This window comes from Schistocerca americana, chromosome 5, assembly GCF_021461395.2.
Source record: "Schistocerca americana isolate TAMUIC-IGC-003095 chromosome 5, iqSchAmer2.1, whole genome shotgun sequence".
Taxonomy (NCBI): domain Eukaryota; kingdom Metazoa; phylum Arthropoda; class Insecta; order Orthoptera; family Acrididae; genus Schistocerca; species Schistocerca americana.
In genome coordinates this window covers 471,621,015-471,647,309 of record NC_060123.1, presented here as the reverse complement: position 1 = coordinate 471,647,309, position 26,295 = coordinate 471,621,015, and the positions used below count along the sequence as shown (strand labels likewise).

At 40.1% G+C, this 26,295-nt stretch overlaps 1 protein-coding gene across 1 annotated transcript in view; it reads left to right on the top strand.

Moving 5' to 3' along the window:
• Window positions 1-9,880: 9,880 nt before the first annotated feature.
• The window catches only part of LOC124615733 (probable tRNA(His) guanylyltransferase), a 28,581-nt gene continuing 12,166 nt past the window's right edge, over window positions 9,881-26,295 (top strand). Inside the window, exon 1 of the mRNA XM_047143808.1 lies at window positions 9,881-10,637. Coding sequence (XP_046999764.1) covers window positions 9,999-10,637 — 639 coding nt within the window. The 5' untranslated portion in view covers window positions 9,881-9,998. The remainder of the gene's footprint in view (window positions 10,638-26,295) is intronic.

The window sequence follows — 26,295 nt, the reverse complement described above, 5'->3', positions numbered from 1 at the left end:
TACGTTTGTTGTCGGTTAGGAATTTTTTATGAGAACTGTTCTTATGCTGTGTTAACATACAGTTGTGGTGGCTTATTTGGTACGTTTAATAATGTAGGTAGTGCTTTCCATACATGTTTCTTAATTTCTGCATTCACTGACTTTATTCGAAGGGTAATGAAGAAAATTTTTGCATTGCTGAGTAGATACACGACGTCCTTCTGCGAAAGCTCAGGTCTTGTGCTGTTTAGTAGCCATCTTTCGTTCTTAAAAGAAAACGATATTCTTCAGTAAATATGTTTAGTTTGCAAGAGAATCATAAATAAACTGTCCTTATTTCGTACCTCACAGGGTCGTTAGGAAACTGCAGTCAGACAAACATGGTGTCATTTTTAAGTGCCTATTTTTATGGCGACACATATGCTTTCTATTGTAAAAACTATGTTACAAACAAATATACACGATACTATTTGCACTTATATTGTATTCAGAACTGTAGCTTTCTGTTCGCTTGAAGTGCTGCTGTCACAGTGTATAGCAAAAATGATCATGAGTATCACGACTGTAGGTAGATCTCGATACAACCAAAGCAGACATGGGCCAATTCACACTGGCCAACACATCGCGTCACGTACTGTCCCGTGCAAACATTCTGCAGTGCATTTAGAATGGCGGCATCCACACTGGCCATCCCATCCCATCATGTCACGTCACGGCAACGTCAAGGTTTCTCAGCAAGAAAGTTTTGAGGTCTGACATCATCCGTCTGTTGCTGACCACATGGCCCCCATGCTCATTTCCTACCGATATATGGTCAATGGCAGATCTACATATTTCCTTTAGTTGTGGTTTCAGTGGTTAATATCTGTTGTTTTTGTTCGTCATTTGTTATAAACTTATTTCTTTTGTTAAAATTTATAACAACTGACGAAAGATTAACTGAAGTAGTGAGGTAGCAGTCTGAATTGTATGACATGAGGGTACTAAATTACTTGCCCTTTACTACATTTGTAAAGTGGATTTCTATACATACATACCAGCTAACCGCAGTACAAATAAGGCACTAGAACTATTAAAAGACAAATACAAGACGTAAAGAACACCTATCAATCTTGAAGGGAAAGGTATTGAGGAAGATATGACTATTGCACGAAAACTTTCAGTGGACTAACAACGAAAGTTAACCCTAAACAAGCCAGTTCTTCACAGGATGTGATGGCAGCTCATAACACTGCGTTTCTTTTAGTAATTCTGGGTGCAATTTGACATACTCTAACAAATAAAAAACTGATATTTCCCCTCTTCCTTGAGGTCCTTGTATAGTGTGTGAAATTCCCTTTGTGTACCATGTAACGATATTTTTTGGACCCCTACTCTTTTTGTGTTGTTTTGCACTCTGTGTTCCTTCTCTAAAATACAAGCTATCCCTGCAAGCTGCAAATTATTTGAGTCCAATAATGTTATTTTAGTACAAATGTGGACTCAGATGTCCATGTACATAAGCTACCATGCTGTGTATGTGCACTTCGCACATAAAAAAAGTTAAAAATCACCTTGCGAAGACCGCAGTTTCTGTGAAAAAGATAGTTGAGGACAGCCATGAGAGTTGAGATCACGTGACTTGAACTGACTTGATGTGCCATGACGTGATGGACAATGTGAATACACGTTGATGTGACAGTGCTGTGGTGTGATAGTGTCCTGATGTGCAGTGTGAATTGGTCTTTATCTGTTTGGATATAACTCTTTACAGTTAGAGTCACAATGCAAAACTTTGGTGTTCTGAGAGGATTATTTAGCACTGTTGCGCTCTGTTTCTAAGAAAGTAAATAAAATGGCATAGGAAGAGAAAAATTTAGGCATCTCAGTTTGTATGTAAACGTAGCACTAAACTGCAGTTCCAACTTTTCTTAGGATTAGTCCAGAACTCGTGCATGTAGGCTGTGTCAGTTTCTGTTGACTTCTCATTACAGTTGAAAAGGAAATTTAAAAGCAGAACACTAATTACCGATGACCAACATAATCTGAAGAAAGGCTAGCATTCACGCACTGATTATTAGCAATCAGCGACATTTGTGTTAGTGATTGTTTCACTTTTAAATAGATGATATATATTAGACAGTTTCCAATGTTTGAAGTGATATGTGCAGCACACTTCAAGGATGTTTTGAAAGTACATATAAGGAATATAACGTTAACGAAATATTATTACTGAACTCTAAAATGTACATATGATCTGCACACAGTCTACTTGATGAAATCTGCTATGTAGTATGGCAAGAGGACAGATAGCATGATCATGGAAAACCATTTTTGTTTATCATCAAAAATCTCTGAAGGTCAGTGATGCATAAACCACGTAATTACAGATGCCACAAGATAAACAACGAGAATGATCAGGTTCTTCGTATATTTTTAGTTTTAACTATTCAAATCCAATAGATTCGTGTGAGATGTATTTGCACTTGCTTACTTTCAAGGAATTTTATTGTGCTTTTCCACTTTAATGAAAAGAATCACAAAGTTTGCGCTTATTCACTCTTTCGTTCAATGAGTTTATCATCTTTGTTACATCCCAGTAGGACCTTTGAATGCCTCGGCAATTTTCTACCAGTTATATTTCTTTGCCTTCAGCATTTCTACTGTAGACCTTTAATATCAGAGAAGCATATATGATATCTACATCCTTCTATCAGCAATGTTACATTCTCTTTGGATTATCTTGTCGCTCACACAACCCACGTCAACAACACAGAAGTAGACAAGATAGCAGATGAAAGCTTTCTGTACTCCTGGCACCAAAAGAGAAGGGTGTGAACTTTGTTTGATGGTTCACTAAAAACCTATAATGAGCAAACAACTGAAAATGCAAACGATACATGACTGAATGCCATTTTACATGTGTGTGTAGCATTTAGGCTAAACCAGAGAGAATTCTTATTCTCTATTACATGCTTGCTTCACTACTTAAAAAATGGAGAACTTCATTCTTGATGAATCATGCGCTTCTCCAAACACGAAAGCTCTTTTTCTTCACTCCACCATGTCTCCACATGACTCATCTTGTTGTGCTGATTCCATACAACCAACTGGTACATACTTACCACTTACATATCACGACTTAACTCAGTGGTGTAGCGTCACATAACTGCCTAGAAACAGTTCTACACCATGTACAGCGCTTCAAAACGATCAGAGTGATGATTTATGGGGGTGCTGCATTTTATCTGATGATCTATTGGAAGGATTGCGGTAGTGAGCCTTCATTGTATTAAAACTTTTTGTATGCTTCATCACATGTGATCCTTTATTTTATTACAATCTTTGTATCCATCACATTCAACATCACTGGTACCTCATTTAAGAACTATACCTCATTTAAGAACTACGTAATTCCATTGCTGCTCTGGTAAACTACAATAAAATATTGGCATAAACATTTGACTGTTAATTCGAGCTTACCTTGATGAATTCTTGTAGTCCTTTTACCAAAACACTCCATATGTTTGATATCAAGATCAATATCAATTAAAATTCCACTTAAATGAAAAACATCAAACTACTGCATGAATCATCTGTGGTAGTCAAAATTCAAGGGTTGATCACCAATATTGTTGAAACCAGTTTAAGTCTCTCATATTGGTGTTGCTTTTAAGATGTAGACATTCCTGAAATGTTATGTATCAAGCATTAATTTGAGAGTTACATTTTCGGAGGCAGTTTGCTTATTTAAAAAAGCACCCACAAAGCCCGAACTCTCTTGATCTTTCTACGTTTCTTCCTTCTAGTATGCAAAAGCTGGAGAGCACCACCCACTTTCACTGGCTCGTTTTCGTCCACGTCACAGTATAACTGTGGCCCATGCCAACACTTCTGGCTGGGAAATATACTGTCACAAACACAGTCAGACAACAGTAAACGAAAATGTTGCTGACTGTGTTGCTGCAATCCATACCTTTTGTTCACCACATCCTGAATGAGGGCTCCCTAAATCTGGACCAGCACAAGTCGGTCAACTTTGTCCTGCTCATGTTCTATGTCAGACACAGACCGCTCTAAACAGTGATGATCTAACAACACAGCATCTGTGTACTGAGCTTTTACACAGAGCACTTGACATGCCATGCCATGTCAGCCTTTTTGAAGTGGCAAGTAGCCACCGGTTTTAAGAAAGGTACCGCTGTCATTCCTAGTCATTTTTGTGAAAATAATAGCCATTTTCATTATTCGATAATTTTCACAATAAAAATTCAAAACTAATATAACTTTAGATTTTATTATGAATGCAGTTGTATTTTTGCAGTTCTTTTTCCTCTGTGATAGAATACATACCACACATGAATCATGTGTTATCACTGGACATCCCTTTACGTCCCTGCATGTGTATATCCATGCAGTGGTATCGTAATATACCATCTTATCTCATGTATCATATGACACCTAACTTGGTTTTCCCCTTGTCTGTAGAAAGCCAGACGCCAGAGCTATCAGCTAAAGAGTTAAGGGCTTACACAAATGTAGTTGTGCTTGCTTAGAAACTCAATACAGGTTCCAATAATGTTGTTGAAGTTCTTCGTTTATAGCGTGTGTATGCAGCGAGTGTTGGAATGTAGTGTACTTTCTAACTGTGATAGTTAATTATCAGATCATGCCGAAACCTCAGTATACACAAATTTACAGAAAGGAGTGGGAGAATATGTTGGACTTTAAAGAGTGGATACAACCGCTTGTAACAGACAACTAAAGCAAGTTATACAAAGCAGAAATAAGGACAAAGTTATATGATTTAAAACATCACTGATGTTCTAAAAAACACATTTCCGCATCTTTTCACTTAGAATCAAACTACAAACTAAAATGACGCTTAAAGGGTTGATGAAATGATGGGTACACAGCAGAAAGGCTGCAGCTAGATTATCGTTGTACACAGCAACACATTCTGCAATAATAAGCATTGACCATACGTCACAATTATGCAGTAACTCATTTTCTTTGAGTGACAGCAAAGCAGTCGATTTTTCTCTATACACGACAAAACCTAAGAGAGTAATTGTGAATATACTCACCCCACACTTCACTGATCTATTAATGAGAGATGTAGGCGAATAGAAATTCAGCCTTGTTATAGAAGAATCGATTGACTCTTCAGTATCGAAATTATTAGATGTTGTAGTGTGATATTACAGTACACAAATGACCGAAATGATGTCCACATTTTTGGGTAATGTTGAGGTAGAAAAATATGATGCTGCACCTATACTTTCAGGAATAAAATAGCCTTTGCTGAATTTTAAATGTGCGGTTTTAACACTGGGGTACATGTTCAGATGAAAAACAAATTTGAAAACAATTCTATTGTTCTCATGCACTGCGTCTGTCATTCATTAGATCTCACACTTTTTTATTCTACAGAGGTAACTCTGCCAAGAAATACTGAATTTCTTATTCATGGAATCCATAAATGGCTTATATGTTCTTCTCCATGCCGCTTAGAATATAGGCACATATACGACATAATTAATTGTGAAGAATGCGAGCGTGATCCACGAAAGATTCCAGAAATTTGCAGTACTTGCTGGCTTTCCATTTAACCCACTGCCAGTAGAATTTTATAGCAGCATGTAGAACTTTGGCTGTAGGGATGAGTACTCGCCCATCCAACCAATTAGCCTGCTTAGTTTATAATAAATAATGCACAAACAATACGTCATTTACTAGAGTGACAACGAGTTATTTGTTTGTAGTCAAATAATACAGAACAAACACACAGTGTACACAAAGACAAACTCGAGAGAGAATGACTAAGTATCTTGTTGACTCATTACTAATGGCTATATAAAATCAGATAATTAAACATAGAGTAAACATTAATATGCAAATTATTATAAACTAAGAGTAAATGCCACAGAGTTTATATACAAAATGCAGCTCTCCTGGCAGCCATCGTGGAATTAATTTGACAGCGCGAAATCTAACACTTGTGGCATGACTCACGCTACAAAGAGTTGTGCTCTGCACTGTACAGAACTGCCAACCGTGGTCGCCACAACAGCCCCCTCGCAGAAGTGGAGTATCAATCAGGAAGCGCGCCGGGAAGTGGGCACATCACCCAGATCTTGTGGTGCGCTGCCCCTGAAGCTGACATGGGCAGTATTGGCCCCTGAGTTGCTGTTGCTAAACCGGATGCTGGATGAGGCTGTGTCCATCGAGTCTCGGTGGGGACAACTCCTTGAAAACGAATGCTGGCCTGAACCTGTTTGTTGCAGAATGTTCACCATTGACCAGAATGCCCACGGTGAGATCTCCCCTCCTGTCGACACTATGTGGCCCAGTGTATGGTGGTTGTAGGGTCACTTTGACACCATGAGTACGCAACATCATGTGTGTGCACATACTGAGGTCTTTGTGGAAAAACGTGGCAACAGTTCCATGTCTGGACGGCTGTGGAGATTGGATCTTCTTGATCTGACGTCTAAGGCGACTGATGAAGGTAGATGGATCTATATCAGGCTGTTGAGCCACATCCACAAATTCGCCAGGCAGTCGTAATGGCTCTCTGTACAGCAATTCTGCAGAGGAACTTTCCAGATCTGGTTTGTATAAGTTCCTTAGGCCAAGTACAACCATAGGCAGAGCTTCTGTCCAACTGGCAGGATGGCACAACAGAGCTGCTTTTAGTGGCCATGCTCTATCATCCCACTGCTTTCTGGGTGATAGCTGGTTGTTTTGGGATGATTCACGCCACAGAACGTTGCAATCTGCAATCTGTTGTAATGTGCAGAGGATACACAAAATGTTATATCCAGTTTAGGAGGAAAGCATGCGCCGAAGTTTCTGCAATGTTGTCCACAGGTGCCGCTTCTGGCCAATAGGTGAATCAGTCAACGATTGTTAGGAGGTACCTTTGACCATTCGAAGCTGGTACTGGTGCCACAACATCCACATGCACTTGAATGATATGTGTGGTAGTCTCGAGGAAACTGCCAATCGGCACATGTACATGCTGGCTGACCTTGCAACACTGACTTTGTACACAACATTGTGTCCACTCACAGCTGTCTTTCTTCATTTCTTGCCACATGAAGCGATTTGTAATGTGATGTAATGTTGATCACGTGTCAAGGTCACACAGGTTGTGTAAAGATTCGAAGGCGTCCTCTCAAAATCTTGCAAGTGAAACCAGCTGTGGTTTTGCTATTGATGCGTCACAGTATACCTTGATGCCAGTGCCAGGAACGTTGACTAACTGTCAGTCTAGCGTCGAAGTTCTTTCTTGCAACAGCTCTTGCAGTTCCTTATCGGTACATTGTGCTTATGCAAGTTCTGTGTAGTGAATAGCAGAGACCCTGCTGACTCTGGAAAGGCAGTCAGCTACCACATTCTCGATCCTGGGTATGTGCTGGAAATCTGTGGTAAACTGTGAATAGACTTAAGCTGGTTATGCTGCCACAGCGAACAGTTGACACTGTTCTGCTGAGAAGCATACATGAGTGACTTGTGTTAATTGAAGACCATAGACTCATGGGCTTCCTGCTGAGGTCAGAAGTACTTGACTGCCTCACATGTCACTAACAGCTCATGGTCGTAGCTGCTCCATTTCTGTTGAGCTGTTGTTTCCATGAGAAAAAGGCTAGAGGCTGCCATGTGTCTTGTGTTGCTGTAACACAGTACCCACTGCTGTCTGGCTCGCATGTACCAGCAATGCTAATGGCACACTTGGGTAGGGGTGTGCCAACGATGGAGCGTCCACTATCGCTTGTTTTGCTTGTTTAAAAGCAGCAGTCACGGCATCTGTCCAAGTTCTCTTTACATTTCATACCCAGAAGCGCAGCCATTAATAGTTCTTGAATTTATGCTCCCTGTGGTATTTGCCACGAAAACAGTATAACACCCCTAGAAATCTTCACAGCTCTTTAACTCTGGAAGGCTAGGGGATCTTCAGAATGACTTCCGCTTTTTCAGGTAGCGGTATCGATTTGTGGCTGACCAAAAATACACACCACTGTGTTCAGAACAATGCCGAATTGGTCCAGCCAGTTCAAAACTTCTATGAGATGCTGGCAATGTCAGTCTGGCGAGGCTGAGAATACCAATATGTCGTCGAGGTAAGCGAAACAGAATGGCAGGCCTTGCAACACTGAATCGATAAATTTCTGCCATGTCTGTGCAACGTTCCTGAGGCCAAACGTCATGAATTCTCTTTCAAACAGGCCAAATGGTGTGATTATAGCTGTCTTTGCTATGTCTTTCATGGTGATAGGTATCTGCATGTATGCTTTGACACAGTTCAAAACACTGTACAGGCAGGTCCCACTGAAAATGTAGTTGTAATCATGGATTAATGGCACTGGGTAACGATCTGGCGCTCTATGGGAAGTAAGTGTTCTGTAATCACCACAAGAGCGCCATGTATCACACTTTCTTGGCACTAGATGCGGCGGTGAAGGCCAGGGACTGCGATCAGATGATGCAATCTCAAATTGTACTATCAGATACTGCCTTTGTAACATCTTTGGGCATACCTGGCAGCCTTGTCAGTGCCAGGAAATCTCGAAGCAGGACAGTGTACTCGCTGTCTTTGACTTCAATCAGTTTGGCAGAGTAGGTGGTTGCATGGCGCTAAAATCCCACAGCTGTGAGTCTGGTGGTATGGTCGACCAGACGTGTGTTGGTGATGTCAGACAGAAGATTGTAGTACCCCAAGAAGTCCGCTCCTATAATCGGCTCTGCGACGTCCACGATCGTGAAGCCCTACACGAACACATGGCATAGGTCTAGATCCACCTCGAAACGTTTCGTGCTGTATAATGTGATACAAGAATTGTTTGCAGCAGCTAGACAAATGATGTACATGGCCTACACCAGTGTAGCATTGTTCATGGGAAGGTACACAGATCAGCGCCATTGTCAACCAGGTATTTCTGTTCTGTATGTCATTCACTTAAAACAGACGCCGTGACTCAGACAGGCAATTGGACGAAGCGTCTATACCCAACTGCTGTTGGCACTGGGTATGCACAGGGCATGCTTGATACAGCGACGTGCTTGAGTGCCAAATCTACTGTAGTACCAACATATCTCATGCTTCGTTTCTGTCCTAGGTGTAGTCGAGGTGGTCGACAGTCTGCTGTGTGAACACTTCCAGAATCTGGATCGGCCACGGTCGCTGCTGGCGTCACAATGAGATAACAACTGCCCGATCTGTTGTGTGGGTACGTCCACCTTTGCCGCCAGAGCGTCGTAGTCAGTGTGCGATACTGTGGCAAATGTGCTTGCGCACTGCAGACTTGTTACACTGATAGACGCTGATGACATAGTGTCTTGCACCTCGTCTGATAGCTCTACCACTGCGTCTAAAGGCATGTCAGATTGCGACGTGAAGATTGGTTTAATGGCGGGCGGCAACTGAGTACTCCATGTGGTTCTTAGCAGGCTGTCCAGTACTGGGCCAGCGTCAATCTTGCTTCGCAAACGCTGCAAGTACTGGGATGCTTTGCAATCCCCGATGTCTCTCTGCATCAGGTCTTGACAATTAAACAAATTATAATGTATCCATTTCTGGCCCTTTTTGCGAGGCTGTTTCGTTATTTTCATTGAATTATAGTTGGCCACCTGGCGAAACCAGTAAAGCTGTCCTCGTAGCTGGGGACGTGACCGGCTCAGCACAGCTTGCCGAAAGTTTGGCGGCGTTGGCGATAGACCACCATGTTGTCTCGTTGTTCACGCACTCCACGTGAAATGGAAAAATTGAATGTTATAGAATATTAATGAGCATTATTTGCATGAACTATATTGGTATGTTAATTACACGGAACATTTTATTGGATGTCTTTTTTCCGCAGTGTTGGCAGTGGTGGGGTACAGTGTAGTTAGTGGTGACATGTTATCGTAAAGACGTAAACATACATGGAGTCTGTTAACCCACGTGGGTTCTCTTAAACACATATTATTGGAATTTGCCGTTCCACCAATGTAATTGTTTATAATGGAGCATGAAAGAGCAAAGAAATTATGTTTGAATGTGTGACAGGAGGATGTTGCATGCGCAAGTACATTGCCTGCAAAGCTGTGTAGGCTGTTATCGTGGATTTTCACGTGTACGTCAAGAAATACTTGTGAAACGGTGCTTATCGGTCATGGCGAAAAGTAGATTCGAGTATGTAAAAAAATTTGAAGCGAATGACAGTTGTCTGCCGAACTGCTGGATAGTGGTTAGAATTGATGGGAAAGATTTTCACAGGTTTACGGATGCTCATGGTTACGAAAAACCTAACGATGTTCGAGGACTTAATCTTATGACTGAAGCGGCAACTTATGTAATGAATCAGTGGAAAGAAATATGTATAGCTTATGGACAAAGTGATGAGTACAGCTTTGTCTTTAGGAAAGACACCACATTGTTCAACCGCAGATCTTCAAAGCTTATGAGCATCGTAAACAGTTTATTTTCGTCGGCATTTGTTTACAATTGGGGAAAATGTTTTGGTTCAGTTCCATTACAGTACCCACCTTCATTCGACGCACGGGTTGTGCTGTATCCGTCCGACGATAATCTTAAAGATTATTTGAGCTGGAGACAGGCAGATGTTCATGTGAATAACCTGTACAACACTGCTTTCTGGTCACTCGTATTAAAAAAGGGGATGACTAATACAGAGGTACTTAACGTTAAAAGTTGTTTGAATCTGAAAATGTATTTTTACTGTTGTACAAGCCTTACATAGGCGTTGATTTCCTTTGCCCACTTGTTGTAGAAATATGATCTATTTTAGAATCATTTGTCAATCCTTTGAAATTATTTTATTGGCCGTAGATCTTCGTACAAGCCCTTTGCAGTAATTGCTGTGTTACTAGATTATCAGGAATTAATTATATCCTGACTTGTGTTCCATGAAGTGTTGTGTTACTTAACCATTTCGTTACTCCTTTGTCTAATGGTGCCAAATATTTGATAGATAAACATAAAGTGTAGGATTGAGGTGATTGTGCAGTGTATTTATTAGATGTTGAGTTATCAATCCAGAGAGGTTATTCCTTAAGCCTTCAAGGTATGGATGAGCAGCTCATGAATTGTTAAGTGTAATGTGATTATCTCCCCCACCTGGAGCTCAACATGACTTTCACCCCTGATTATGCTTTTTGTACCTTAAAAGTGCCAAGGTACACTTTGGCTCATTTATTTATCCATCTCTAAGCATTAATAAATGCAATCAGTGTTGTCTTTTGGGTCCACACATGGTTTGTGTTAAATTATATTATTCTCTTACACCGGTATGATGGTTAGATTCTTAAAAGAATAAACTTTCAGGGAACTAAACTGTTCATCAATTACCACAAAAAAATTCTTTTTTACTATCAGTCCTGTTCTTCCTTGACTTAGAGAACAGCATTGTATTGTCAATATTGTGAGCTACATTGACTACCATGAATGCCATGTTGTTTTTTTGCTTTCACTGTGATTACAAGAGGTATAAAAATTTATATTTATTGGAAGGAAGAACTTTCTCCCCACACCCTGTATATCAGTTTTTCTGAATAATTGTGTATACAAATGTAAATCATGTTAATATTTTTTACAGCGGAAAAGTTTGATAAAAAAGTATTCTGGTTGGAGGCCTAAGTTAGTTCTTACATATCACTGAAGAAGTCAAACATGCCCTATTACTGGATTTGGAAATACAAGTAGCAGTTCTTTATGGTTCATAGGATCACATCTGATACTCAGAGTTCTTAATCTGTAATCATGCCACTGTTGTCAAAAGGAATTAGAGTAGATATGTGTTGTGGCTGAAATAGTTGTTAGTCAATGGTGGTCCATTAGTCTTGCAGGAAGTATCACTGTGCAAGGTCTTGCAGTCTACCAGTTGTCTGCAGAAAGCTGTACACGGAGGCTGGGACCATTAAACAGTGTATTAGACAAAGATAATTTTTCTTTTCCAGCTGGCTGAAAAAGTAGGATAAAAATACGTTAAATGGAAATGTTTATAATCCTTGCTATCCCAGATATGTAAATGTGCAAAGGGCTGTTGACAAAATGATGCTGAATCGTTTGCCCATGCGGGAAAAGTTGGAGATGTCTTACCACAGTGCTAGTCATCAGTTATTATTCAACAATAATCTTTAAGTCGGTTGGATGTGCTGTCCATTTGAAGGCCATTGCTTTAATAAGAGAAATGCTGTGGGACTAGAGAGAGGGGAAGAATACAAATTGTAGTCCCAGAGAACAGTATAAATTAAATTTGGGTTGTGTAGCTTAGGATCTATCATTGTCTTGTGTTTCTCTTCTGTGTTATGAAAATGTGTGTGTGTGTGTGTGTGTGTGTGTGTGTGTGTGTGTGTGTGTGTGTGTGTGTACAAGAAACTGGATTGAAAAAGGCCCTTCAGAAATTGGATCTGTATCAGTATAGTAATGTCTGGATTTGCCTTCAAAGTGATTTAAAGAAATTACAGAAAACAAATCTTAATGGAGTGACAGGGGTATGAACCCTGCTCCTCCTCAGTGCGAGTCCAATACAATGCAACACTTACTTCTAGTAGGAAAAATAAGTTGTACAGCAAATGGGAATACTTAATTATTAATCTTGAGTGTTTTAGCTCTTTCAAAACAGTGACTTAACAAGAAGAGGTAGTACACAACATATTATCTAGCCATAATAACCTGTGTGCCATAAGTGTATTGTTGCATGGGACTACTTCTCGCTACATTTCTTCTTTTGGCATAATGTTATGGCCATTCAACTATTCCATACCAGAGGACCTCCCTCACTGAGACAGCTTGTGCTGTTTGTATGGAAGAAGCTGTTATGTCTCAGAACTGTACAAAGGACAAAATATGGCAAATCCTAGTTGATCCTCTCCAGGCTTCCTTGGTCTGTTCATAAACGTCTGCAAGGAGTTTGAAGTAATTCTATTCAGAAATTCTGGCATCTCATTAACAGTGCTTTCTCTGTGGTTCACAAGAGGTTAATATAGCCAACTTCAGGAAGTACCAGCTGCTGTTTTTGTGGTGGGTGATATCCATACTCAAATCCCATCACAATAAGTGGCACTTCTATAACCGAGAACTGATCTGGTAAGCCCTCTGTATGTGTGGACTGGTACTTTAGAGTCAACTCCCCACTATGTAGCTGTGACGCTTCCGATGATCATCCTTACTATGACCATTTCTATCCCATATTATATTGTTCACAAATAAACTGAATGTGAACCATCCCTTTTGAGTGAGTGCGTAACCCTATAATTTTGTCTTCATGTCTGACACATACCTGATTAAGATATAGAAAGATCCATTCAGAAGTCTTTAATGAGACATAAAAACTAAAATGAGAAGTTATCCTTGCATTACTTCCTTTCCTCCATTCTTTGTTGTTGTTGTTGTTGTTGTTGTGGTCTTCAGTCCTGAGACTGGTTTGATGCAGCTCTCCATGCTACTCTATCCTGTGCAAGCTTCTTCATCTCCCAGTACCTAGTGCAACCTACATCCTTCTGAATCTGCTTAGTGTATTCATCTCTTGGTCTCCCTCTACGATTTTTACCCTCCACGCTGCCCTCCAATACTAAACTGGTAATCCCTTGATGCCTCAGAACATGTCCTACCAACCGATCCCTTCTTCTAGTCAAGTTGTGGCACAAACTTCTCTTCTCCCCAACCCTATTCAATACTTACTCATTAGTTATGTGATCTACCCATCTAATCTTCAGCATTCTTCTGTAGCACCACATTTCGAAAGCTTCTATTCTCTTCTCTTCTTGTCCACACTATTTATCGTCCATGTTTCACTTCCATACATGGCTACACTCCAAACAAATACTTTCAGAAACAACTTCCTGACACTTAAACCTATACTCGATGTTAACAAATTTCTCTTCTTCAGAAATGCTTTCCTTGGCATTGCCAGTCTACATTTTATATCCTCTCTACTGCGACCATCATCAGTTATTTTGCTCTCCAAATAGCAAAACTCCTTTACTACTTTAAGTGTCTCATTTCCTAATCTAATTCCCTCAGCATCACCCGACTTAATTCGACTGCATTCCATAATCCTCGTTTTGCTTTTGTTGATGTTCATCTTATATCCTCCTTTCAAGACACTATCCATTCCATTCAACTGCTCTTCTAAGTCCTTTGCTGTCTCTGACAGAATTACAATGTCATCGGCGAACCTCATAGTTTTTATTTCTTCTCCATGGATTTTAATACCTACTCTGAATTTTTCTTTTGTTTCCTTCACTGCTTGCTTAATATACAGATTGAATAACATCGGGTATAGGCTACAACCCTGTCTCACTCCCTTCCCAACCACTGCTTCCCTTTCATGCCCCTCGACTCTTTATAACTGCCATCTGGTTTCTGTACAAATTGTAAATAGCCTTTCGCTCCCTGTATTTTACCCCTGCCACCTTCAGAATTTGAAAGAGAGTATTCGAGTCAACATTGTCAAAAGCTTTCTCTAAGTCTACAAATGCTAGGAACGTAGGTTTGCCTTTCCTTAATCTGGCTTCTAAGATAAGTCGTAGGGTCAGTATTGCCTCACGTGTTCCGATATTTTTACGGAATCCAAACTGATCTTCCCCGAAGTCGGCTTCTACCAGTTTTTCCATTCGTCTGTAAAGAATTCGTGTTAGTATTTTGCAGCCATGACTTATTAAACTGATAGTTCGGTAATTTTCACGTCTGTCAACACCTGCTTTCTTTGGGATTGGAATTATTATATTCTTCTTGATGTCTGAGGGTATTTCGCCTGTCTCATACATCTTGCTCACCAGATGGTAGAGTTTTGTCAGGACTGACTCTCCCAAGGCTGTCATTAGTTCTAATGGAATGTTGTCTACTCCCGGAGCTTTGCTGTGACTCAGGTCTTTCAGTGCTCTGTCAAACTCTTCACGCAGTATCATATCTCCCATTTCATCTTCATCTACATCCTCTTCCATTTCCATAATATTGTCCTCAAGTACATCGCCCTTGTATAGACTCTCTATATACTCCTTCCAGCTTTCTGCTTTCCCTTCTTTGTTTAGAACTGGGTTTCCATCTGAGCTCTTGATATTCATACGAGTGGTTCTCTTTTCTCCAAAGGTCTCTCTAATTTTCCTGTAGGCAGTATCTATCTTACCCCTAGTGAGATAAGCCTCTACATCCTTACATTTGTCCTCTAGCCATCCCTGCTTAGCCATTTTGCACTTCTTGTCGATCTCATTTTTGAGACGTTTGTATTCCTTTTTGCCTGCTTCATTTACTGCAATTTTATATTTTCTCCTTTCATCAATTAAATTCAATATTTCTTCTGTTACCCAAGGATTTCTACTAGCCCTCGTCTTTTTACCTATTTGATCCTCTGCTGCCTTCACCACTTCATCCCTCAAAGCTACCCATTCTTCTTCTACTGTATTTCTTTCCCCCATTCTTGCCAATTGTTCCCTTATGCTCTCCCTGAAACTCTGTACAATCTCTGGTTCTTTCAATTTATCCAGGTCCCATCTCCTTAAATTCCCACCTTTTTGCAATTCTTTATAAAAGATTTTTATACCTCATTGTCAGCTCCCTTCAGGTTTGTAAAATTGTATTATCTAGCCATAAGAATCTGTATGCCCTGAGTGCTGTTGTGTGGGACTGATTCTCAGCTGTATTTCTTACATGGCCATAATATTACAGCCACATATCTCATTTCATGAGAGGCAGACTAAAGGGGGCACATTACGACTATAAAGTTTGTTGGAAAGTTATATGTGATAGTTTTCCTGACTGATTTGTACACAGGGTGACATTTTGTTGTGTTGGATGAGACATTTTCATGTTTGTGAAAATAAAAATGTGAAAATATATTTTCCATTTGCTTTAGTATATCAGTTTTTCCATGCAGTTTAATTTCAACCAGATCCACTCTGTTTCAAAAAATGCAGTGGATAGGACTGTTACTAGAACAGTAACTTGACTTTCTTTCAAAGGGCGAGTTTAGTAGTTCTGCTCCTTTGATAGCCTTCTTGTGTCAGTCTCCAGATAATGAAAGTAAGTTTCATTTTTTAGTGTGACTTCCTTACGGTACATAATAAACCAAGGAATTTGAAGGGAACTAGCTGTTAGTAATGAAAATGTGTGTAAGTCAGGCTCTGTGACACAAACTGAGGAACTAGTATGACATAAATATGCACGCACTGGGCATTTAATGAGTGGTTGCTCTGATAGAGGGTTGATGAGTGGCTGCAGGAATTAAGGGACTATGTGGGAGGCAAGGAGGGGAGGGCGGCGGATGGGAAGGAGGTGGATAAGGTAAAAGGAATTATTGGGAGGAGGATAAGGAGGAGGCAAATTGCTCATAGTGACAGTGGCAGAATGTCAATTCATGCTGCAAATGATTAGGAAAACTGACTACTGAATGGAGGAATGGGCTGACTACTGAATGGAGGAATGGGTTGAGAGTCCAAAGTTATGATGGATGAAACGTATGTAAAATGAAGAATGAGTGTGGGCAGGAGTGAAAAGTGGTCAGCCCAGGATGGAGACATGCTGAGCTTTACTTCAGGGGTGTTGTGGAAATGACAATTTTATAGACGAAGATATTGCACAATTGCAGTTCAGTGAAATAGCCCAGCGTATAAGGAAATCCATGTGATACTGGTACTGAAGTAGCTATTGAAGTCATTTTCATTTCCTAAAGTGTTTCATGAAAATAATTACGCCATCTAATTGTAGACTTAATTGTACTTCGGCTTTCTCTCTCAAGAGTGTTAGTACATACTAAGGAATCAATTATTCCAATCCATATACAGACCACTGTCTCAGTTAACCTGTTATAGCTCTTAGGCTTACTTTACTGATAAGCTACGCATCCATACAAACTTCCTTTATGTCCCATTAATCACACTGCTTTTGAATAGCCTCTACAGACTCCAACACTATCAGCATTGTATTCTTCAAGAAACTTACTCTCAATGAAGTATCACCTCTTGCAAGAAGATGGTTCTTCAGCTGTGAATCTAGGCTTAATCGTGCCAAACTTGTAGAGTACCAGAGTTCCTTAAAATGTTCCAGACAATGGAAGTATTAAGTAATGACCATAACTGTTAATACATTCATCCCAATGTAAGACAAGATTGCCAGTGCATTCATGGAAAATTTTTTGCAGTTCCCCGTAGAACCAGGACTGTATTCAAGTATACAACTCTTCAGCCAAAGAAAATTGATGGCCACGAATGCCTATCTTCACAGCTTCAAAATTGTGGAAATCACATGGGGAGAGCTACAGCATAGTCGAAACAACGTTGGCAACCTCAGGGCTCGTCCACATGTTGCCAATGTGGTTTTGACTATGCTGCAGAAGTTTCACTGGAAACTCGTACACATCCTCCATACAGTTATGACCTCTCCCTCATTTGATTTCCATGTTTTTTAAGTCCTGAAGAAAGACATTCATGGCTGTAAATTTGCTTTGGATGAAGAGGTGCACGCCTGGGTACAATTATGGTTCCATAGGCAACTTCAAACATTTTTACGTGAAGGTATCGATCGTTGCATCGGACAGTGGGATAAACAGAGATTACTCTCATTTTCATTTGACTAGTCCTTATGTTTTTGCCTGCCTACACTAATGACCACAACCAGCATTAACCATATATGGAGCCTTGTCAAATTTAGGTCCAACTTCTGTCTCAATCCCTGATAACCTTCAGGAATTTCTCGTTTCTGTCCTAGTTTCACCTTCCTCCTCCAAGTCCTTTTTTTTTTCTGGTGAGTCTAACATCACAGATTTTGAACAAACAGGTTTTGCGGCCTAGTTTACTGTTATGATTGGTTACAAGGCTACCATAGAGATGCCCTCTGCTTTTGTTGCCGCACTGCATATAACACAATTCCAACCAGACTGAGCAAGGTGGTGCAGTGGTTAGCACACTGGATTCACATTAGTTAGGACGACGGTTCAATCCCGCATCCGGCCATCCTGATTGAGGTTTTCCGCGATTTCCCTAAATCGCTCCAAGCAAATGCTGGGATGGTTCCTTTGAATGGGTGTGGCCGACTTCCTTCCCCATCCTTCCCTAATCCAATGAGACTGATGACCTCACTGCTTGGTCTCTTCCCCCAAACAACCCAGCCCAATTCCAACCATATCAGTCAGGTATTTCAAAAGGAGTCTTTTAGTGTAGTTGTGAAGATCAGTAATTATGTGATGGGAGTCTCTACTGTTTTTCCAGTACCTCCTCTTATAATCATTACCACTTTGATCCCATTCTAGAACTTTAGTGTGGACCTCAAAGAACTCATCAGCAAATTAGATTCCTTCCAAAACTAGTCACTTGTATCAGTCACCCTCCTCACATTAGGAACTCCTCCCCCTCCACCCCCTTTTCCTCTTCATTGTGCCCAAATCTCCCCAAGCCCAACATCAACCCTATCGTGGCTGGTTACAGAACTAGCACAGAGATATCCTCTACCTTTGTTGACCCACCATCTCCAATCAATCGCTGTAGTCTCCTTCGACATACCCAAGACACTAATGGATTTCTTCATTACATCTCCACAATCTCTGGCCACATTATCACTAGTCTTCTCACTCATCACTGTAGGTACTATGCCCCGATCATAAAAATTCCTCATGACGTTGCTATCCTGAAAGAATACTTTTCTCAATGTCTCCTCATGCAGAACGTTAACTGCTCACTTATCTGCTTGGCCAGTCACATTCTGACTGAAAAATTCTTCTTCGAAACCAAATCTGTAAACTGTTTCTCATATCTGCCATAAACATACACAAGGATTATCTCTATTTAACTAAATATCTTTCTGGTGTAGACTCGTGGTACTCTTCCAGATTCTCAGTACCATTCCTAAATGTACTTCAACTGGTCCTTCTCAGCTTTTATAGATGTTGAGCTTCTTCTCTCTGATGACTGTAAAAACATGTCAGCATCAAACTCACTAAAGACCAACAATACCACCCTTTTGACAATTGTTTTATGTTCCTTGTCAGAAACTCTGTGATCATACTTAAATCTGTAGGACAAAATGGGCATGCATTGATAACCTTTACAAAGGCCATACAGATGGATAATACCATGCCCAACTAGTTCTTAAATATAATTCCAATGCAATTTTTTATCATAATTGAAATAAACATGATGCCACTGCAAATCAGTTTCTGAACAATACAGCCCTTATCACCGAGGCATAACAAGCCACATCATTCACCAATATTATGCCTTAATGAAAGACAACAGACTCAAAGTTCTATCTTCACATTCCAAACTGATATTTTGTCACCTACACAATATCCCATCAAATCACCATGCCACTTGTAATTCTAAATGTGTGCTGTGAATCAGACAAATGTAAACCTGTGCAGTTCTACTACTCACCATTTCTTATTGTATTCCTGTCACAGGCATTTCTTATCTGATCAAAGAGACTGCATATGAGAGCAGATGTGTCACCTGTGAACATTGCTGCAAGTGCTGTACAGTGTTTTGTGGATAAAAGTTTACCAGTTGTTTATGAAGGAATGATACTGCCAAAATATTAGAAACTGGAAACACAACTGCCTGGTTGTAGTTGCTGAACACTATTTGTCTCCTTTCTTTCACCACCTGATACTTCTCAACCACCACCACCACCTCCTCCTCCTCCTCCTCCTCCACCTCCTCCTCCTCCTCCTCCTCCTCCTCCTCCTTCTTCTTCTTCTTCTTCTTCTTCCACACATCTTTCTTCTCTGCTGCCATAATCCATTGGTAAGAGAGGAGAGATGTAAGGAAGTGGAAAAGCTATAGTCGGTTCTGAATAACTTTGACAGTTTGGCTGGACCGTGTGGGGAGGGGGGGGGGGGCACTGAGCAGAGTTGCAATGTCCCCCACTGACCATGCCCATGATCTTAATTTCATTCAAATCACTCAAATGGGCAAATTATTCAATGTACAAATATGGAATTGGTGTCAGTGTGTTTTTAAAAGATGTGCACGGTTTTCATTTTAGATTTATTTGCATCAGCAAATTAATAAGACATTATACTGAAAATTGTTTTGTATTGACATTACCCAACTTTCAGCTTGCGGGTAACTTTATCGTTATTGAAGTTAGGTCAATAAATTATGTGAATGATATCTTAAGAATAAATCACATTTTCATCTGTTCCAAACAGGATCAGTTACTTTTTTTAACACAAGATGATTTCAGATAAATGTGATGCACAATGGTGTCAAATGCTAAGTGGCCACCTATATGGTTTCATTACAAGAAACAGATAACTAAGTTTATAATTATTAAGTTTTCAGAGCCACTCACTCATTTATAACACAAAAAAGAATAAGATCTATACTTGTTTGTTTGTTTGTTGAGAAAATTTTACTTAAATAGACTTAACTGGTATGTGGGACAGAACAAAAGCGATACAAAAAGCAGTGTTTTTGTATTGCAGCAACTGTATTGCAAACAGTGATATTTATTTTGTGTGGTAGATATTAAATTCCTAGGATGCACTTCATTTGGAGTTAGTTGCTGATAACAACCTTATTACGGCATCAAATTTTACAAAAATATAATTTACCATTGTCAAATGAGTACTTCAGCATGCAGCTGAATCTGCATGCGCTCCATTTTTATTGTGGCAATTGAAAAACTCCACTGACATCAGTCTCATTGTTAAGGCACTTGTTTGAAGTGTCACAGTCGCTTTTCCAAACCAGCTTCATTCCGCAATGCTTTTTTCCATGATCCTCAGTGCATGTTTGCTGGATTTCTTGCATTTGACATTCATAACAGCTTTTGTGAGAGCTTCAGTTGAAGAAATGTAACCTTTCATTTGGGCTCGTATTAATTGTTTTGGGTTGAAATGGTAGTGGTTAGGTGGTAGTGTAACAATGGTAAGCCCATATGCTTTTGCCAGCTTGTCAATTTCATATATGGGGAACTGTGATTTAGTTCCATAAGCTCTACATTTCTATTTATCATTTACAATGATGTTACGATGCTGGAACCAATCAATCATGTCCTCCTTTTGCTTTGTGATTGTAGGTGCCTTGAAAACATCTGAATGTAAGGTGTGTTATCTTGAACAGTTGTTGATAGTTTGCCCAGGTTTGTAAATGTAATGTCATCTTTGATTTAAAAAGTAGCAGACCATTTGAGAGAAAATTGTGGAAGGTGCCTGCATGAAGAAGAATAAGTCTGCCCCTACCCCATTGCCAGTTGGCATTGTCATTTTTCCTTTAGTCGTGTTGTCTGTCTAATTCTGCTTGACAGTATGACCAGAACTAACCCATGTTTCTTAAATCCGCACCACTTTGCCAATATTCACTTATTTGCCTTAAAAATCAGTATCACCATCAACGGCTTATGTCTGTAGTGAAATCCTAGATTGTGCAAAACTAGGAATAATTATATGCAGCTGGCTTCTAACAGATGTGCTGCCTTAACCTGCTGAGTGTCAGATGTTCCTTTCTGCGATAATAATTGTAAATGTGATGACAAATTGCATCCCAGCAAATCAACTTCTGTTGGTTATCTGCTTACCTTTACATGGTTTTTCCTGTTGGTTTCAAACTTTGATGTTTTTCCAGCTTTCTAACTCCTGCAATTGTAAAAATGAAAATAACACACAGTACAGCAAGCTGCCTGACACTGAAGTGCAAGTGGGAATTGTTGTGGTGGCGGCGGCTGTGGAGCTTTGGCAACTTCAGGTGGTTGCTGCAGCTACAGGTCTCTTGGAATTGTTGGAATGCATGCTGTGCATCCTGCGTGGGCTTCCACCTTAGGGCTTCTGTGGTAGTTGTCAGTCCTAAAGCAATTTTGAACAGCCTGTAGTGCAGTTGACTGGGCTTGTAAGTGTGCCCATGTGCAACCATCAGCTTCGTGCAGTTTTATGAGGATAGTTGTTTCCATTGTCACAATATTTCAGTTGTAGTAATAAGAACAGATGAATGGTTGTGCTGGAATTACAGTGAGGCCCACTTCACAGCTTGCTTACTGCAGCATTAACTACTTAGTACCTATAATGACTCAGATGAGATCTGTACGACGTTGTCACTTGAAATGTGGAAGATTTTGGACTCTTATCATCATTGACAATAACAACCATGCTTTTAATAACTGACAATAGTTGCCTGCAGAATCTTATACCCTGATAGGCCAAAAGATTATAGCAGTTGCCACACTGAATACCACATGGTGACATTGTGAGCAAAAATTTGCATAATCAGAATGCTATGGAACACATCTGTAACACTATCATATGCACAAACCAGCAGCCTCTAAGTTATGAGAATTGTGTGACCAGTGTGTAAATATTTGGTGCCACATACCTCCGGAAACCTACCAAGGACTTGTCGAATCCATGCCACATAGAATTGTTACAGTACTGCATTCCAAAAGTGGACCAATACACCTTTAAGAAGGTGGTCACAATGTTTTGGCTCATCAGTGTAAGGGCTGGTGAATATTTGAAATGTTCACTTTCCAGCCTCACTCTGTTTTGAAGACATTTCATTCTCAGACTGCATTTTGAAAATCTAGTAGGAAAGGAGATGTTGGAATGAAACACTGTCAACTGCCCTTCATTCTTTTGTGCGTTATTTTTTTATATATATAGAAACACACACACACACACACACACACACACTTCTGAAGACATGTAAAAGAAACATATTGTTGATTTTATACCCAACGCAGCTGAACAACTTAATTTGACAATGCCCCCCCCCCCCCTCCATCCCTCTAATGCTTGTGTCCAAGACAATAACATTAATTATTACACAATGGAAATGACAGATTACTACTCACCACACACAAATTATTAGTTAGAACTGTCAGCTAAGCTGGAGGTTTGCAGTGGCCAAGTGTAGATATTATGTGTAATTTTCTTGATAGTAAAATAAATAAAACTTTGAGGGTTAATGTAATATGTTATAAGCAGAATGAGATTTCCACTCTGCAGTGGAGTGTACGCGAATATGAAACTTCCTGGCAGATTAAAACTGTGTGCCGGACCGAGACTCAAACTAGAGACCTTTGCCTTTCGCGGGCAAGTGCTCTGCCAACTGAGCTACCCAAGCACGACCCATCCTCACAGCTTCAGTTCTGCCAGTACCTCATCTCCTACCTCCCAAACTTCACAGAAGCTCTTCTGCAAACCTTGCAGAACTAGCACCCCTGAAAGGATATTGCGGAGACATGACTTAGCCACAGCCTATGTTTACATATGTTTGCAAGCTCGCAGAAGACCTTCAGTGAAGTTCGGGAGGTAGGAGATGGGGTACTGGCAGAATTGAAGCTGTGAGGACAGGTCGTGAGTCGTGCTTGGGTAGCTCCGTTGGTAGAGCACTTGCCCGTGAAAGGCAAAGGTCTCGAGTTCGAGTCTCAGACCGGCACACAGTTTTAATCTACCAGGAAGTTTCATTTTATAAGCAATATAAAATCAATATTAGAAACAGTTGTAATCCTCCTACTGATCAGAAACTCTGCTAAGTGTCTTTGAGCAAACGTAAATGAAAGTCATCACTGGATTAATTAAATGTTGCACGGACTGGAAGCGATTTACAAGAAGAAATCTGAAGTGTAGAAATTGATAAGGTAATTTCTCATTATGATCATAAGAGCCCCCTGGAATAAATGGATAAACATTGCACTTTTGTGCTTTAAAAGTGAGAGTAAAAGAGAGATATTAATTGCAAGAAGGAGAATTAGGTCAATAAGGATAATTTGCAGTGTGCTGAAAATATGTTTACAAATGAACAGATATATACCTGATGCCTGCGTATCAAAAGGAACACTTGGAACAGCTGTAACATTACAAGGAGACGAAATTAACAGCTAGTTTGTAGCTTCAGCAGGCAAAATTCCTAATTAAAGAAACAGAGAAAAAGAATATATTTAACTTTCAGTATTGTTAGTTCCTTCCTCAAAGATGGATTAAGAAAAAGAGAAATTTGAAGTTAAATGAAAAGTATGGTTAACAACTCAAAGGAAAGTAGGAAAAGAGATGAGAGCAAATAAAATGAGGACTAGAGAAGGGGTGGGAGATGAAAATAAAAAAAGTAATAGGGCAAATGATTAACTTTACAACTGGGGAAAAAGTGGCAGGGAAGAGGCATTGTTATCGGAGCATATGGACTATCAGACCAATTGTGTGATTGGATTGAAGAGTTCCTAGATAACAGAACGCAGCATGTCATTCCCAATGGAGAGAAGTCTTCCGAAGTAAGAGTGATTTCAGGTGTGCCGCAGGGGAGTGTCGTAGGACTGTTGCCATTCACAATATATATAAATGACCTTGTGGATAACATCAGAAGTTCACTGAGACTTTTTGCGGATGATGCTGTAGTATATCGAGAGGTCGTAACAACGGAAAATTGTACTGAAATGCAGGAAGATCTGCAACGAATTGACGCATGGTGCAGGGAATGGCAATTGAATCTCAATGTAGATGAGTGTAATGTGCTGCGAATACATAGAAAGATAGATCCTTTATCATTTAGCTACAATATAGCAGGTCAGCAACTGGAAGCAGGGGGGGGTAGGCATTAGGAGTGATTTAAAATGGAATGACCATATAAAATTATGGGTAAAGCAGATGCCAGACTGAGATTCATTGGAAGAATCCTAAGGAAATGCAATCCGAAAACAAAGGAAGTAGGTTACAGTACCCTTGTTCGCCCACTGCTTGAATACTGCTCATCGGTGTGGGATCCGTACCAGAAAGGGTTGATAGAAGAGATAGAGAAGATCCAACAGAGAGCAGCGCACTCTGTTACAGGATCATTTAGCAATAGCAAAAGCATTATGGAGATGATAGATAAACTCCAGTGGAACTCTCTGCAAGAGAGATGCTCAGTAGCTTGGTTTGGGCTTTTGTTGAAGTTTCGAGAACATCCCTTCACTGAGGAGTCAGGCAGTATATTGCTCCCTCCTACGTATATCTCGTGAAGAGACCATGAGGATAAAATCAGAGAGATTAGAGCCCACACAGAGGCATACCGACAGTCTTTCTTCCCACAAACAATACAAGACTGAAATAGAAGGGAGAACTGATAGAGGTACTCAAGGTAGCCTCCGCCACACACCGTCAGGTGCCTTGTGGAGTATGGATGTAGATGTAGATCAGAGATTAAGTCTACAAAGTCATCAGATGTAAGATTATTTTGGAGAACAATTTACCACTTTGCTCTGGTTTTGATGTAGGCAGAGCAATATATCAAATTACGTTTACTGTTTACCAACCAATACATATTCACATCATGGTCTTTTTATAGGTATGACCACCACCAAACTGGCATAGTTTATGAATCTACACACAAGAACTGTCCACCTTGGGGACTAGGGACACACAGTATCCAATTGCTGAGCAGGCTCTATAGGATGACACAAGGGACCTGAGTACTGATTACACGAAACAGTTCATTTAGATCTTTCCACCACTCAGGTGCAACCAAATGCCAACAGTGTCTTGGGACAGTGGAGATTCAGTGCACTCTGTTGTGCTTGGGATGAGAAATCACCTTTCAGAAATCACTCTGAAAGGTGGATGAAAAGGTGTGACCTGGTCAAGTGCATTAGGGTGCAGAAGGCAATGGAAAACACGCATTAAGGATTCCTTATAAAATGTGGCCTTAAGAAAGAAAGAAAAAAAGAAAACATTATAGATGTAATATAGCTTCCCAATTGGAACTCCAGGTGAAACAGCAAAAGAAGAATCAATCCAGGAGAAAAAGTACTCCATATTGGGACCTGGAATGTTCGGATTGTACCATAACCAGGGAAACTGAAAAACCTGAAGAGAGAAATGCAGATAAATAAAATCTATGTGATAGGCTTAAGTGAAGATGGGAAAGGCAAGGTGAATGATGGTGTCAGAATCTATCATTCAGGGAGAGAAAAAGATAGCAGTGGGGTTGGCATTATAGTATAAAATGAGGTAACAGCTTGAGTAAAAAAGAGTTAATATATGGGGAAAGTAGACTCAGTGCTCACAGAAAGATATATTAATAGTCCAGGTGTACATGCCAACATCCTCTTATGATGATGTTTTAGTAATACAGCAAGTGTATGAACATATTGAAGCTCTGTTGAGAAAATATGGATTGGCAAGATGAAATGAGAGAAAAGAAAGGTCACTTGAATTTTGTCTGAAAAGGAAATGTTCATCACTGATAAATGGTGTGCATACCACTAAAGACGGCACTGTACATGGGTCTTGGCAGGAGATAGAACTAGATACTAAATAGATTATAGTTGACTGGCTAATAGATACAAGAATGCAGTGAAAAACTCTTGACAGGCTACTGCGAACTGGTGTTAGTAGCGATCACATGTTCCTCATGATAGCACAACATTGAAAC